General features: G+C 38.6%; 1 protein-coding gene across 2 annotated transcripts in view; it reads right to left on the reverse strand.

Moving 5' to 3' along the window:
* Window positions 1–5,839: 5,839 nt before the first annotated feature.
* Window positions 5,840–14,828, reverse strand: part of LRPPRC (leucine rich pentatricopeptide repeat containing) — a 93,033-nt gene continuing 84,044 nt past the window's right edge. For both annotated transcript variants that reach the window (XM_074579590.1, XM_074579591.1), the window contains exons 35-38: window positions 13,044–13,118; window positions 11,439–11,523; window positions 7,670–7,812; window positions 5,840–6,356 (exon numbers count right to left, since the gene is read on the reverse strand). In XM_074579590.1, the coding sequence (XP_074435691.1) occupies window positions 6,300–6,356; window positions 7,670–7,812; window positions 11,439–11,523; window positions 13,044–13,118 (360 nt within the window). In that variant the 3' untranslated portion in view covers window positions 5,840–6,299. The remainder of the gene's footprint in view (window positions 6,357–7,669; window positions 7,813–11,438; window positions 11,524–13,043; window positions 13,119–14,828) is intronic.

The following is a 14,828-nucleotide window of genomic DNA, read 5'->3' on the forward strand; positions in this document are numbered from 1 at the left end:
GCGAGAAAGACGCTCAAATGCAGAAATTGTATTCCTGGGCATAAAAAAAAATTAAATTGGAGCACAATATTTTATAGGTACTATAGATGATGAAAAATATGGATGGCATTAAAAATATATAAAAAAAGATGGAAAACTAAAGGGTATTTAAAAAAAATTAACATTTTATAGATACTTGTTTATTTTCAGCTATGGCATTCGATCAGGGCTTTTTCCTCCTCCCTGGAATGCTGAACGGTTAACCAGGTGCGACATGCGGTATTACTGGCTCTCTCACTTTGGACATTGATGGTTGAAACACAGGCTGAGTCAACAAAATCATCAAGGAAATCAGAAACCTTGTTTAAGCAAAGTCCATGGATACATCAGTCCTAATGGATTTTCTCATGAGCATATACTTTTCTATCATATTTCCAATTTTTAGAGTGTAATTTTCTTTACAAAGGGTTCCGAGGGCCCTAAAAATGTACAACTGCTACAGATTTACAGCTGAGCTAACCTTCGGACATGAACTATTCAAGCTACTAGCTAAACTAATCAGAGGGAAACCCCAGAGAACGCTGCAAGTACCAAGGGTAATTGCTTGATTTATGTTTGGTTTTGGCAGGAAGTTTTTCAGAGCGTGGCGAGGCAGTGGGCTCCGCAACCTGACGCGGTTGCTTTGGCTGGAGCCTCACCTCGGGCTGCAACTTCCGCACCAGAACATGCAAAGAAACCAGAACAGCCCCACTGCTAAACACTGTCCCGTGTTCAGACTCAGCTTTAGAACCACCCTAAATTACACTAAAAACACGTTTTCCTACAGCTGCTTTCAAATGTGAGAAGTGTGAGGTTTAACAGGCTGCTGCTGGAAGAAACTTCCTTTGGGATTTTTGGCACTTGATGATGCTCCTGTTCCTCCAGTCACCCAGCTGCAATTCCAGGACTAGTACCATCATGACTCCCCATGGTGGAAAGGCTTGAGAGGACCCGGCTTGGCTCAGCAGCTCTGATCAGTCCTTCACAGCCTCTTCCTTCACTGACTTGGGCTTTGCAACCAAATCGCCCTCAGCAGCCCCTGCTGCTGCCACCGCTTTCTTCTCCAGCGAACCTCAAGGAGAAGCACTTGAGGAGAGACAGTGGGAGCCAAGAAAAAGGCAAAGATCTACGGTCGTGTGTCACAGAGCCAGACTGACAGCAAGTTGAAGGCCGCTCCTTCCCCTCACACTCACTCACTCCCAATCCAACCAGGCCTAAGGCATCATGCTGAAGCTGCTAGCTTTGTCTTCTTATCGACACCCACAATACAACTCTCATTCTTCCCACCCAGGTGTTTTCCCAGTACTTCCAATCCCTTCAGAGTTCCTTTGCTGCAATCCCGTATTTTGCCTACCACTCTTCATAGCCCCTCTCCCATAAATAAATATCCAGCACCCAGCAAAACGTCCTTTCAAAGCCTTCTTCAACAACCTTGAAGGAGGTTGGCCAGGCCAACCCTGTCCTGTCCACACCTCCCTGCTTTCTCTCCAGCCCAATCTGTTTTCTACCTAAAAATCCACCCTCCTCTCCTCCCCTGAAGATTCATCTCTGCTATCTACAACTCTTCCCATAACTCCACATTTTTAAGATTGGCCCTGGTCTCACAGAGTATGTGAAGAACGGCTGATGCAAACTACTTGCAAAACCAAGAATTAAATTTGCTGCTAGTTTTCAAGACTCATCGCTTTCACCGTGAGACACTGAAGTTTGTTGCTTTCTGAACCTTGAGTTTATTGGCACTTATAGCCGAGTGAAATGACTACGAGAAAACACAGGACTACTAAGAGGTTTGGAGCTATGGCTGCAGAGATAGCAATTCTGTAGATACCGCTGCTTTATCACGGTGTTATAAGGGTAATCACGTGAGAAATTGTGAAGCATTAGCCAATTGTAATATAGAGGTTTAGGAGTACCAGAGAGAAACCTCGCATTAAGAGTTTTACCTAAAAGTAGATCAATGTGGAACCCCCATCTACAGCAGGCACTGCCTAAGACAGTTTCTATTATTCTCATTTGCTTAATTACAGGAAACAGTAGGGAAAACTCAAAGCTCAAACTTCCATATTTGCTCTTATTTCCATACCTAATGGGAAACCCAGAACTTCGCTCCCGTAGCTGATAATCTGCACACTCATACTCAGAAAGACGTCCTTAGATTGCACTGCAGTCTCAGTTGGAGCCACCATCTTCAAAGGATACGGGGCTTCCTCTGATTACGATTCACAGAGGTACTGGCGAGTCACCAGCAGCTGCAGCCATTCTGCAGAACGGCTTCCTTTCCAGCAGAAAGGAAATATATTTTCGCAGTTGACTTTGCATAGAAATTATGAGAAAAATTTTAAGAAATGCAGAGAAATCTTTGCTAAAAAAAAAGGCTAAATTCAATGACCATGTCGGCTTTTTCTTCCATGCTTGCTTTTTTCACTGTCATAGCAACAATATATCGGTACGGGAAATGGGACATTCCTTCTAGATGCTGACAGATTTCTCACATTGAACAGCAAAACCTCCCGGTCACATCCATCACTTCTGTCACTTCCTCCTCTGCTGTGTTCCGGGAGAGTCTGGAAGCATCACACCTTTGAGAAAAGCAATAAATAGAGTAGTACTGTGGAGAACATGCTTCCAGTCTATTTCTCTGTCAATACGCGCGCTCGTGATCCTACCTTCGCTGTTATGATCCTCCCGTGTTACTGTAAACTGCAGCTGGAATCCTGCTGACTCAGGCATTCAATCTATAAAAACCTTCTGAGCTGTCACTGCCACAGACACGATCCGTTCAGCTACTCCATTTTCAACAGTGGGTACACATTAAGAAAGTCTAAAGACAGCTACCAACCTACCGAGCTGCATTTCTTGCTATAGGAAAGGGTCTCAGGAGACAATGAGTTGAACGAACTGTTTTAGTAGATAAGGATAGAACTACAGCATGTAATTACCACGCTGCAAAATGACTGTATTGGTAGTTAACAGGGAAACTTTTCCCATATTGAGCTCGGAAACCAAAAAGCACCCTCCTCCCACCCCTACCTCAAGGGGAGCTGGGGAAAGAGGCGAGTCCACAATGTGGCGCAGGGCACAGAAGCGAGATTAAGCCACCTCAATTCAAGCAGCAAGCTTTTTCCAGTCCTCTCAACCCCCATCACGACACACTATTATGCAAACACATACACAACTCACACAATTTGCTTTTTACAGTAACACGTCAGGTCATTTCACGTCAGCACAGTCTCAGCTTCCCACGGAGGCCTCTGGAAAAGCGCACTCCTACCTCACGGACCCCGCGCCGGGTCTGGATCTCGCACAATCCCAGTTACCCACTAGCCGGTGGCAAATAATCCTCTTCTGCTTTAAAGGGGTAAGTGCTATGGTCAGTATGACAGAGCAGGTTTGGTATCTGGACTAATAAATCACCGTGACAAGTTTGCAAGTCTGCCATCCTGCATTTTGTCATCTTACAGGTTTCCTTCTTTGACTATGAAGAAATAAATAATGAAACTGCCTACTTATTTGGTGAAGAAAAGCTAACCTTTCTGAACCGCATTTTTCTTCATGCTTGAAGTGGCTGAGTCTCAGCACACCAATGCCCAAGAAATATTATCATTTCAAGCGTATTCTAGAAGAGTCGGCACAAATGCCAATTCTGCAAAACCTTCCCAGTATAACCTTGTTTCAGACTGAGATGATTGTGTCCCGGAGTGGCACAAATCCCTCACTGCCCCACATTTTAAAGACAGGAGAGACCTCACTCCTCTGTGTAATCATTCCTTAATTGTACACGAAACATTTACTGGAACAGAAAATGGGAAATATTATCACACGACGGCAGCCTTTCCCTATCTTTCGAATAATCTCTGCTTTCCCAACTCTGCCACGAGACTCCATGGACAAGGGCTATTGGAACGTGATGCCAAGCGGTGAGCGTGCAGCCTCACCCATCACCCCGTCACTGCTGCCAGGAGACCCCGCTGCTGTCTGGGCTCGTGCTCCTGCAGCGCCTCACTCATGTTTAACTGGCTCAGCAGCCCGCTCTTCCACAAGGCCACTCAAAAATTGCAATTTCAAAGCTGAAAACAATCCAAATTGTATTCTTCAGTTACAGGCTGTCACATTTTCTTTCCACAATCGCGACTCTAAAATCATAAGGCATTATTCCATTAAGAGTTCGAGTCAAGCAAGTTAGAAAAAAAGGTGTAGATGCCACCTGGTACTAACCCTGCCTGGTCAGGCCTCAGGCAGTCCTGCAGCTGGCTGCCCTGTCATCTGCTGCTCTTCTGCCAGCAAACACAACCTGCCAGGAAACACAACCTGCCAGCATCCCAGCACAGACCAGTGACGGGTGCCGCACCTGACAGTCAATTGCACCTGGGTCCACGACCACAGGAGATGCCACCTCCTTGTCGGAAAGGGAGGTAAAGATCTACAGATCTGCTGTTCACTTCCTCTGTGACAGCCTGCTGTTTGTTCACTCCAAGTAACCTTCTCTTACCCTTACCCTAATCCTTACCCTATGTGCTAGCTTAGCTCAAAAAGCATACAGGCCCATCGCCTCCAGATGCGACTCCACTTACTGGAGCACAGCTACTGCTGTGAAACCGAAAGATTCATGAGATGACCTCTAAAAACAAGAGCTGTGGCACTCGAGAAAGGGCTGCTAACCAGTTGACAGAGTCTTCAATTATGCTGCTATTACACCGAAACACATGTAAAGTAGCTGTAGCTTTAGGAAAAAAAAAAAAATAATCAACAACTCCATTTGTGAAATGAAATAAACCGAGTACTGCCCAGGCTTGCTTTCAGATAGGGCAACACAACCATTAGGCTATGAATAAAATTTCAAATGTTTATGCCTTATCTTGACAACCCAGGAACAAAGGGTGCCCGACGGTTAGAGCCACGTAGGTGCGGTGTGCTGTCGGGTCTACGCTCGCGAAGTCATGGAGGTCACCGTAAAACCACACCACCAGTGGGGCAGACATAGCTAGGATTCATCCGGTTTGTTTGGAAAACAAAATCTACCACTCTCCTCAGCCCTTGATTAGTTATGCCTCCTTTTTCAAGTGCATCAGGAATTTTCTGTGTATTCCTAAACATACTAGTTAATGAACTGGAAATTTTACCTGAAATAAATATGTCCCAATTTCTTCCCAACTGTGACACATTCACAGTACCGTACAAGTCTTTCAAAGTTTTGCTGAATCTTGTGCGCACACACGGATTTTTAATTACCACAGTGTTGCCTATGCGGGAAAACCTAAGAAAGATAAGGTTAACTAACTGAAAATGTAAAGATCAATAAACAAAGTTATTAAATGCACAGAAACAAGCTTTCATTTCATTAAAACCTGTTTGAAGTACTGCATGGGAACCGTGTTCCATTTTTTGTACTGATGTGCACATTTGTGAGTTTCCATCATTGTTTGGAGAGATAATGGATGTATTCTCTATGTATTCTTTCATCTTTGTAATTTCTAAGTGTCTTATTTTCATGATCTCACAACTCTGGACTGTAAAACTTCACACCAGAGTAGGTTTACTCCCCACATTGATACAAATCACGCCCACCAGTCTCCCAGCAAGTAAACAACTGCTACCCCTCCAAATAATGGGCGCTCCTTTGTTAAAAAGGCATGTTTTCAAGGATACACAGTTCTTGTACCCATAAAACTAACTGGACTAACAGTTACGAGAATGAATTAAAGATGCTATAAAACCACAACACGCAAGCTAGTGTAAAAGGTAGAAGTATTTTGTCTTCCCCTATAATATCAAATGCCCTAACAAGATACTTAACACAACAGAAGTACATTTAAGAGAAAGCTAAGAAAAAAAAAACCACCATGTGTTTATTTTCTGTGTAGATACAGATGAATCCTGAAGATGATGCTCTCTACCCTTCTGTTTTCATCCCAAAGTACATTGACCAGGCAAAGAACAACAAAGGATAAGACAGTTTGCTTAAGTTACAGTTACATGCCCCTCTAGCAACTTTCTTGATATACATATATTTGGTGAATCAACAGGAGCCACATTACAGATCAGGTTATAGTGCATGATACATCAAAACAGAAATAGCCTAGAAAGCTGCATCTTGATATTTCATTAGCAATTTTAACAGCATTTCTATTAATGAACGTTTCTATCAATTACAGCTATGGAAAGTGCTGTTTAAACACAGATTTATATTAAAAATTACACAAAACAACATGCTTTTTTAAATTTTTATTGAATGTAATATTTAAACAATTTCATAAACAACTAAAGCATAAAAGACTGACTGTTCATGACGCTTCCAATCTTCTTTTCCTCCATTTTTCCACATAGAACTTGAATGACTCCTATAAATAGAGTGGAATAAACAAGTTCAACATTGTTTCAACAGAAAAGTTACTAATTCTGAACAAAGTCTTATGTCCTGACAAAAGCAAAATCTATTATTCTCTGTCATGCAAAACTAGATCTGTACTGAAGTCTGTATAATTAAGAGAAATACCAGAGAGAGAGAATAAAAGGAAAAGGAAAACGTTGCCAAAAATGCATAATGAAGCTTCTATTACAAAATGCAATAATATAATCATTTTAAAAATGAAAATACTTTTTAACTGCAATCTGCAATTGTGTCAAAAAAAATGAGATGCTGTTAAAGACCAAGCTGCATTAGAGAAAAATCGAACAAGGAAATCAGAAAATGAATAATTTCAGTGACTTTGAAGAAACACTCCTATTTTCACTACCTACATGTAAGAAACAGACATTCTAGGTTTTAAATTTACACAGTTGACATAAAAATTCAGATTAGAAATTATATGTCAAGGTTGCAGTAAAAACTCCACAGCTGTTAAAAGGCTAAAACAAATATTTTATGCCAAAATTTTCTCTAATTCTTTGCAAAATGAGAAAAGAAATTTGCATTTATCATGAAGCAATGTGAAGAAACAGCATATAATCAGGTCTTTACAGAACTATAGAAAAACACTTAGTTTAGAATATAAAAAGTGGCTAGAAAATAGCAATAAAAAGTTTGCTTAGAGAGGGAAAATAAAAGTCTTTAAAGTCTGCTTCGCTAAAATGGTACTAGTAGACTATTAGTCAAAGGAATCATGTAAAAGAAGTATTTACAGTCTTGACAGATCTAGTGTCATGCCACTTGTCACCCTCAAATAAGATATATTTGCACAACTGCATATATGTGGTGGCAAGGCAGCTAGAAGCAAAGCTGCAATAGAAAAAGAATTCCTACCATCTAAAATCCCGTCCTACTAAAGCAGCAACTTGTACTAGATACAAAACAGGTAATTATGGAAAACTAAACCCCATTAATTGTTAATGAAATACACATTCTATAAGCCTTTTAAAGTTCAATTGCTTAGATAACTGCCCCAAGGACATCTGATGAAGGTACACCTGTAGATGAGTGCCTGATAAGGATCAGGTAGTTTAAATATCGTAAGCCCCAAGAGGTTTTATTTCCTCAAGTCAAATCCAATGCAAGATTGCTATAGCTCCTGCAACACTCAGTTCTTCATACGTTACCTCCTTTGAGGAGTCTCTGCAGAGATCTAATCCCTATGTAATTATTCATGCAATTTGTTTTATTAACATCGAACATACACAATCCTGCAGATCTATTTCTTAATTAGGAAATACTCACAGGGGGCTCAGTGAAAGGGACAGGCTCTCCTACTTTCTTCAGAAAAGCTGCTAAAGATTTCAGAGATAGCTCGGGCAGCTCTATGTTCTTCGCTTTTGTTTTCTCATACACAGCCTTTACAGAAGCAACATCCCCATCCAATTCTGAGGAAAAAAAAAAAAAACACAACAGAAAACACCCAGTGGTTAACTGTTCCTTTTTTCACCTGTTTCCACGATGTCACGCATTCCTACTACTTGCCAAAACAGACTCTAAAGATTTTAATATACAATATTCCAAATATTCTGGATATTCTTCATATCCTACTGACAGTTCACAAAAGGGAACAGAACACACAGCCATTCTAGCTTTCCTTTTTATTTGAGGTTGGAGGACCAATTCCATCAAGAATGTGCTGGAGCCACAAAGGGGTAGGAGCAGCACGGTGAGAACACACCACTCCAGCATGTGAGATCCAGAGCCATGTGCCTCTTTCTGAAGCAAATGATAAAAAAATAGAAAGAGCCAGAACAAAAGGCATGCAAGTTCAGCACGTGAGAACTCTAGAACAGAATTTAATTCCTTTAAGTAAGGGCAGAATATTGTTAGGGTTACAGGTGCTGGCTACATCAAAACTATAACCTAAGGGAACAAAGAAAACAAAGGTCAGATGCTCATGTTAGAACATAAAGAAAAACTCATTTCATCCTACTGAGCACGAGAAAATTTTTGCTGACCCACTGACAATACTACAAAATTTAACTGCTTAGGTAACCAATGACATTGTGCAGGATATTCCATAGAAGGCACCATCACCTGCGACGGGTTCTAACTAATCCATTCTTCATTTATTTAAAGCATTATTCACTTGTAACTGAAGAAGAGTGGAGTATATTTGTCTTTCCTCTAAAGTGGGAGAGCGAAGAAACTCCTCCTTCTCCCTTGACTCATGCTTCACCATAGACTCTGCTGCTGCTCAGGCATTTGCTTGAGAAGCACCAGGATGAAATTAAAGTGACCCCTGACAGTTTCACTGTTATCCTCAGGGTCCTAGACACAGTACAACAGTTCCTAGAACCTTGTGAAGAATAAGGAAGCCATCATGTCCAGTTAAATTCATTCTGTTGCTTGGGAAAAGACAAAAACCTGCAGTATGGGAGCTGTCTTGAGTTCTCACTTGTTCTCATTTGGAAACACCATCTTCACAACCATAGGGGCGAGAAAAACAATGGTTCTTAAAGAAAAAAAAAGCTTCAATTATACAGAAATGGATAGTCTGGTTCCCCTTTTCCTGAGAAAAATCTTCCCACTCAACATCTGGCAAGTGGCTGAGCTTCCTTCTGAATGTGGGAGGCTACTGCAGAAACCATATGAAGTGATGGTTTAATGAAAGCCTAATAGAAATCATTAACTTTCTATTTATTAAAACTAGGTGTACTTATGGTGTGGACAATGAAAAAAGAGCTGATACTTGGATTGCTTTTAATGGACCATGCAAATGTGATTTTACGTATTTCTTTTTCTAGAAGGTATACAGCAAAGGATTACGCATCTCACCAGATGAAGGAAATCTAGTCCTGGCAGTGGATCATGTCTCAGGACAAGGAAAGGAGTAAATATCCCTTTATTTGTTCAGTCATGGATGTCTGATATACGATCAGACTTCTACCAGCTGTGATCTATATTCTACTATATCTTTGCTAAACACATAAACAATTATCAAACACAATTATCATTTCATTTGTCCGTTTATTTTGATAACTACTAACAATAACCAATTGTAGTAATAGTACTCTATTATCTTCCATTCCCTTTTCTAAATAATTAAAAATAACAATGGACCTGACAGTAGAATCATTTGTTCTCTAGAAAATGATGATGGTACAAGGTTGGAGTTGGCCCAAAATGAGAAATAATGTTTTAAAGCTAACTGTAAAATGAAAAAATAGACATAAAATCTTTTAAATAAAAGATCCTATTTCTAGTCCTCTTGGCTAGAACACAGCCTAAGCACAGCCTCCTAGTACAGTTGTGCTACATATTTTGCTGATGATCATTTTAATGGCCAAATGAAGCTAACATACTCACCACTGCAGAAAGTATTAAAAATGGAAGAGAAGGGATGAGGGGAAGAAGCAGCGAAATGGCTGTTCACGTGTACAAGTCTCTACATCTTACACACGGTGGGAACAGAATATAGTAAATGCCCCTGAATATCCTAAGAGTACAACAGTATCTTACTTCCTTAAAACAGAAAGATGCAATAGAAAATGCAAAGATACCCTAGTATGACTCATCCAGCCCAGCCCTGGTAAAGCGGGTCAAGTAACTCTTCTACCTGATAGAGGAGTGGAATCCACGTCTCATACAGGTGAGATGCTTGTACACAGTAACCTGGAAACAGCTTTTAAAACTCTTCACGCTGGTACTGAATGTCTCCTCTAGAACTTGCTATGAGCCAGCTATGCCTCTGCCTGAAGAAACTACAGCAATCATCTGTTCACATACACTGTGGCTTCACATGTTGAATACACTCTAATCACTGTTTTAGGTATAATGGAGCAAGTGATTAATTCTCTGCAATCTCTTTACGAAATTGTTGTACTATGACGTAGTCAGAAAGGATACTGAAAAAATTAATTAGTTCACTTATGGAATTTTTACTGAGGTAAAAAGCAGTAAAGGACTAATGATAGTGTAGAGCAGCAAATGCAGCACTGGTGACAAAAGGGTGACTTTTTATTTTCTAAAAATATGTTAGAAAACTTGCCCTGCTGTGAATGAAACTACGGGGCTAAAGGATTTTGGTAGTGATTGCTGTTTTGAACGTTATTAAGCAAGTGAATTTTCTAAGTTAGATATACATCACGAGAACTTCTACAAGTTGATTCAAATACAGTGTAGTTTGTATTCCTTTAAAACCATACCATGGCTTTGGGTTTGAAGTGTTTCACTTAATTATTCCTATTTACCTCCTCTGTGCTTGATTGAAGCCCATTTGCTTGTACTACACATGTGAAGAGTATTTGCTTCCTGTAATAAAACTGGAGGACCATACCAGAGTACTCAAGGCAAACGACACTACAGCACAAAAATGCAAGCTTCCAAGTGAGTGCTGCATGTCCTGGTTTTTCAAGAGTGATTGTTGTAAATAAATAAGTAAGCAACTTGATTTTTTTTAGAGCTGTTCCTCTCTGACTTCAACTATAAAGAGAACTGATTAGCACTTCAAATCAACTATTTAGGTAAATCCAAATGAAGGCATCTGGAATATTAGCTTTGGCTAAATTAAAACTGGTATAAAGAGTTTACACTAAAAATAAGGTCCTTGAACATTACTGATAGAACTAATCACGAATTTGAAACACATAAAAAACACATAAAAGGAACAAATACACTCATTACATTTTTCAGGAACAAAGCTAGATTAATTTTAAAAGCCGTTCATTTCTACAGTATTTCTCTCCATGGGTTAGGATGGATTCTTTTTTATTCCACAAAGCCCCTACTTCGCCTCTATTGTACCAGTAACCTTTAATCTAATACAGCTCCTTTTGTAAAGGATTCAAGGCTCAGGTCAGTTGGTTTGCTTTTCCAACCTAATAGCTAGGATAGCACACAGACCCAACGGACTTAAATAACAAAAAACCCTAGACAAACGCCCCACCTTTTTGTGGCTCAAACTGTAAAGCAAGCATACATCCTACTCCCCATTCTAAGGGTTTCCATGACCTTTCTAGATGTCTGAAGAGTTCTTACTAAAAAACCTATTTCAAGGAGAGTAAATTACCATAACATCTCATGAGGTAACGGTACGCAATTTCCATATCTAGATGCTCAGGAATCAGTTCTAGAAGTGTCTCGATCTTCTTTGCCTATGAAATTTAATGCACAGACAAAACCAGCATTAGCTTAAAATCTTAAAGAACAAAATAAAATTGCCAAAGTTAGAATAATGATTTCAGATCTTTTAAGCGAAATGATCTGTACTGATAACAAGGAATGGACTGTGCAGCTGAAAGGAGACATAATAAGTTCCTTCACAAAATTTCATATGCAGATAAGAAACAGTCAAAGAAATCAGGCACAAAACAAAACAAACAAAATACAGGACTAGAAGCCATACCCAAGAAGCCTAAACATTAATTTCTCAATTTTTTGAAGGAAGCAATTAATGTATTAATGAGAATGTCAGGATTTCAACCAAATTAAAAAAAAATGCAAACCACTCAGCAGCCTTCGCTGACCTAGAGGTCAATGGTAGCTATGATCAGTGCTTAAAAGATGTCAGATCACTAACTAATGTGCTTAAATTTGGAGCCTCCCTCCCTCAACCTCCGATTCCAGTTTCAAAACCTCTGAGGTCTTGAATTACAAAAATTTTATAAAAATTAATAACAACTTTACCATATACTACTAACTTCTATGTGTTATTAAAATTGCAGCTTGAAAAGCTAGAAAGTTACAAGTTTTTTTAAATTTCTCCTACAGACACCAGAAGATTGTGTTTGTCATCATCACCACTTCAACAGAACTTTTAATCTATGACTATTTAATGGCAGTTTCCACAAAACATAAATGTGCATTTTCCCTTGTTTGAAAAATATTTACTCTAGTTTATGTATTCACTGTCTCCTGATGCTGCTCCTCCATGAAAAAGAAATTAATGTGGTTTTGCATGCATGTGTGTTTTGGGGTTTTTTTTTGTTGTTGTTGTTGTTCAGTTTTTGGGGTTTTGATTTTTTTTTTGCGTGGTGGGTTTTTTGTTTGATTGTTTTAGGGTTTTTTTGTTTGGTTTTTTTTGTGTGTGTTTTTTTCCTACTTTGAGGGGGTTATATGAAGAGGGAGGGACAGGAGTAGAGCAGGCACATATATGAGAGCATTTCAAATTACAGGGAACGAGCACAAAGCCAAGAATCCAAACAGATGTTCAAACTAGTTACATGCCCAAATCACCACAGCAAGTAATATGAAACGTGTCTTTTCATGTAAACATAGAGGCATTTTATCATTTGAGAGAGGCTGAGGTTTTAACTTGCATTTGTATTCATAAAACATCGCCAACAAAATAAGTACTTTCAGGTTGTGATACTGAACTGGATAGCACAGTAAAACATTCAAAGCACAATGTCTGTAGGACATAAGGTATAACATCAAAAAATGCAGGAAATTACTGAAATAATCGAAAAATATAAACTACACCCTCCTTTCCATTATGCTCTGTAAAGTAAACTGTTCCTTTAAAGGTAACCAGCTCTGCAAATTAACACCCCCCTCCCTGAGAAACCTGATTAAGCTATCAACTGTGAAGTTCAAGATCCAAAACAATTCAACAAAGGCTGATGAAATAGTATTTTTCTACATATAGAACGATATACATGTAGAAATACTATACCTCTCCAGGTTTAGATGCTGATCTAGCCATAAAACTCACGAAAGTTCTCTTCTCCTCAACTAATGCACCACATCTCTAAAGAAAAAGAATCAATTAATGTAGCAGTCATGAGTAGGTTAGTGATAAACAAAATGACTAAGGTAAAAATTTCCAAGTACAGATGTTTAAAATAAGACACTAATCTATTACCTATTTACAAAGTTAATAATTATCATTAGTTTGGAAACAAAAAACAAAACCATAACACCACTGAACACAGGAAAGAAGTTAATTTCATGAACCGTTTCGGTAAACATTGTTTTTAAAATGGTAAGTATAAAGTTTGTTTAAAACAAAAGGGGAAAGAATTAAACTAATACTTCAACACACCACAAAAACGAGGTTTAGGACTGCAAAAGAATGAAAAAGAGAAACACTATTCCTCTCCAATTATACTGCCAAGCATTCACAAGTGAGCTAGGGATCATAAGGTTAATTATACATTTAATAAGGTGTCAGGGAGATAACTGCTCGTTTCTTTATAAAAATTAAAATGTACAAAGCAAGTTCTCTTTAAAGTATAATTACCTACACTTATGCATACAAAGGACTGATTTCAATCTCTCTATTTTATAAAAGGCTTTCACTGCAATAGACAGTGTTTGAGAAAGAGAGTTGAAGTTAAAAAAAGTTTGAGACAGACCAGATAAATCAAAAATCTATCTTACTTTAGAAACAAGGGTAAAATAAGATATACAAGACATTATTTTAGTGTACGTTCCTCAAAGGTGTCAGTCTTAAAATTCTTACAATGCACAGTGCTTTTTACCAGCTGCAAGATATTTTATCAGTACGAAAATGCACAGGAAGAAGAGAATATTGCGCATATAAAAACATACCTACCATGAATTTAATTAGTATTTTAGACATATGCAAACAAGAAATTTTGGTTTATGCCATTATGAACGTACAGTACGTATGATATGGTTTGATAAGCTCTTTAAGGTCAAGGTGAAAAGGTGTGAAACCTCATTCCATCAGGCAAACTGAGACAAAAGTGTAGCCGTAGTGTTCTGACAAAAAATTGGTTTATGGTGATAAACAGAGACAAAATATTCATGGGAGAAACTTGCAACATTTTATTTACTGGTTCTAGCCATTCTCACCTACTGTCAGTATAAGAAATAAGGATGCTCTGAGACAAAAGAGACAGTCTAGTTGGAGAAATGTTTTTCACAGCTTCCTTTCATGCTGAAATATCAAATCACTTTTGACTTTCATCAGTAAAAGCATTCTCCCTCCAGACAACACAAAAGACGCTGTTGCTACTTCTTGAACTTTTGAATAGACCCTTAGACGCATTTTAGAAATCAAGGATTCTCCATGTGTATACTAATATTTCAGATTATTATAAGCAAAATAATTCGTTTAGATTGTGGTTTACTTTTGAAGAAAATAATAAGCAACAGACAGTGATTATTGCTATCTTCTAGTTACCTATTAGTAGAATACTTGATCCACAATAGCAGTCAAGAATGTTTAACACAACTGAAACTTCTCCTGCACCATATAAAGCCCAAATTTTCTCATAGACACAGTAGTTTCAGCTCAAGCTTATCTGCGAATGTCCACTTAATGTGAAATATTTTAAAATTCTCCCTCAAGATATAGCGTATACAACGTTATTTCAAGTCTGATATAGAGCCATGAATTTAATTCCAACAGTTGAATGCTGTTGTAGTAAGAAGTTTTAGGAACATATGAATGAAAATTATTCCATGTTTTGAGAAACTTTAAGAATGTGTA

Source organism: Larus michahellis, chromosome 3 (assembly GCF_964199755.1).
Source record: "Larus michahellis chromosome 3, bLarMic1.1, whole genome shotgun sequence".
NCBI classification, from domain to species: domain Eukaryota; kingdom Metazoa; phylum Chordata; class Aves; order Charadriiformes; family Laridae; genus Larus; species Larus michahellis.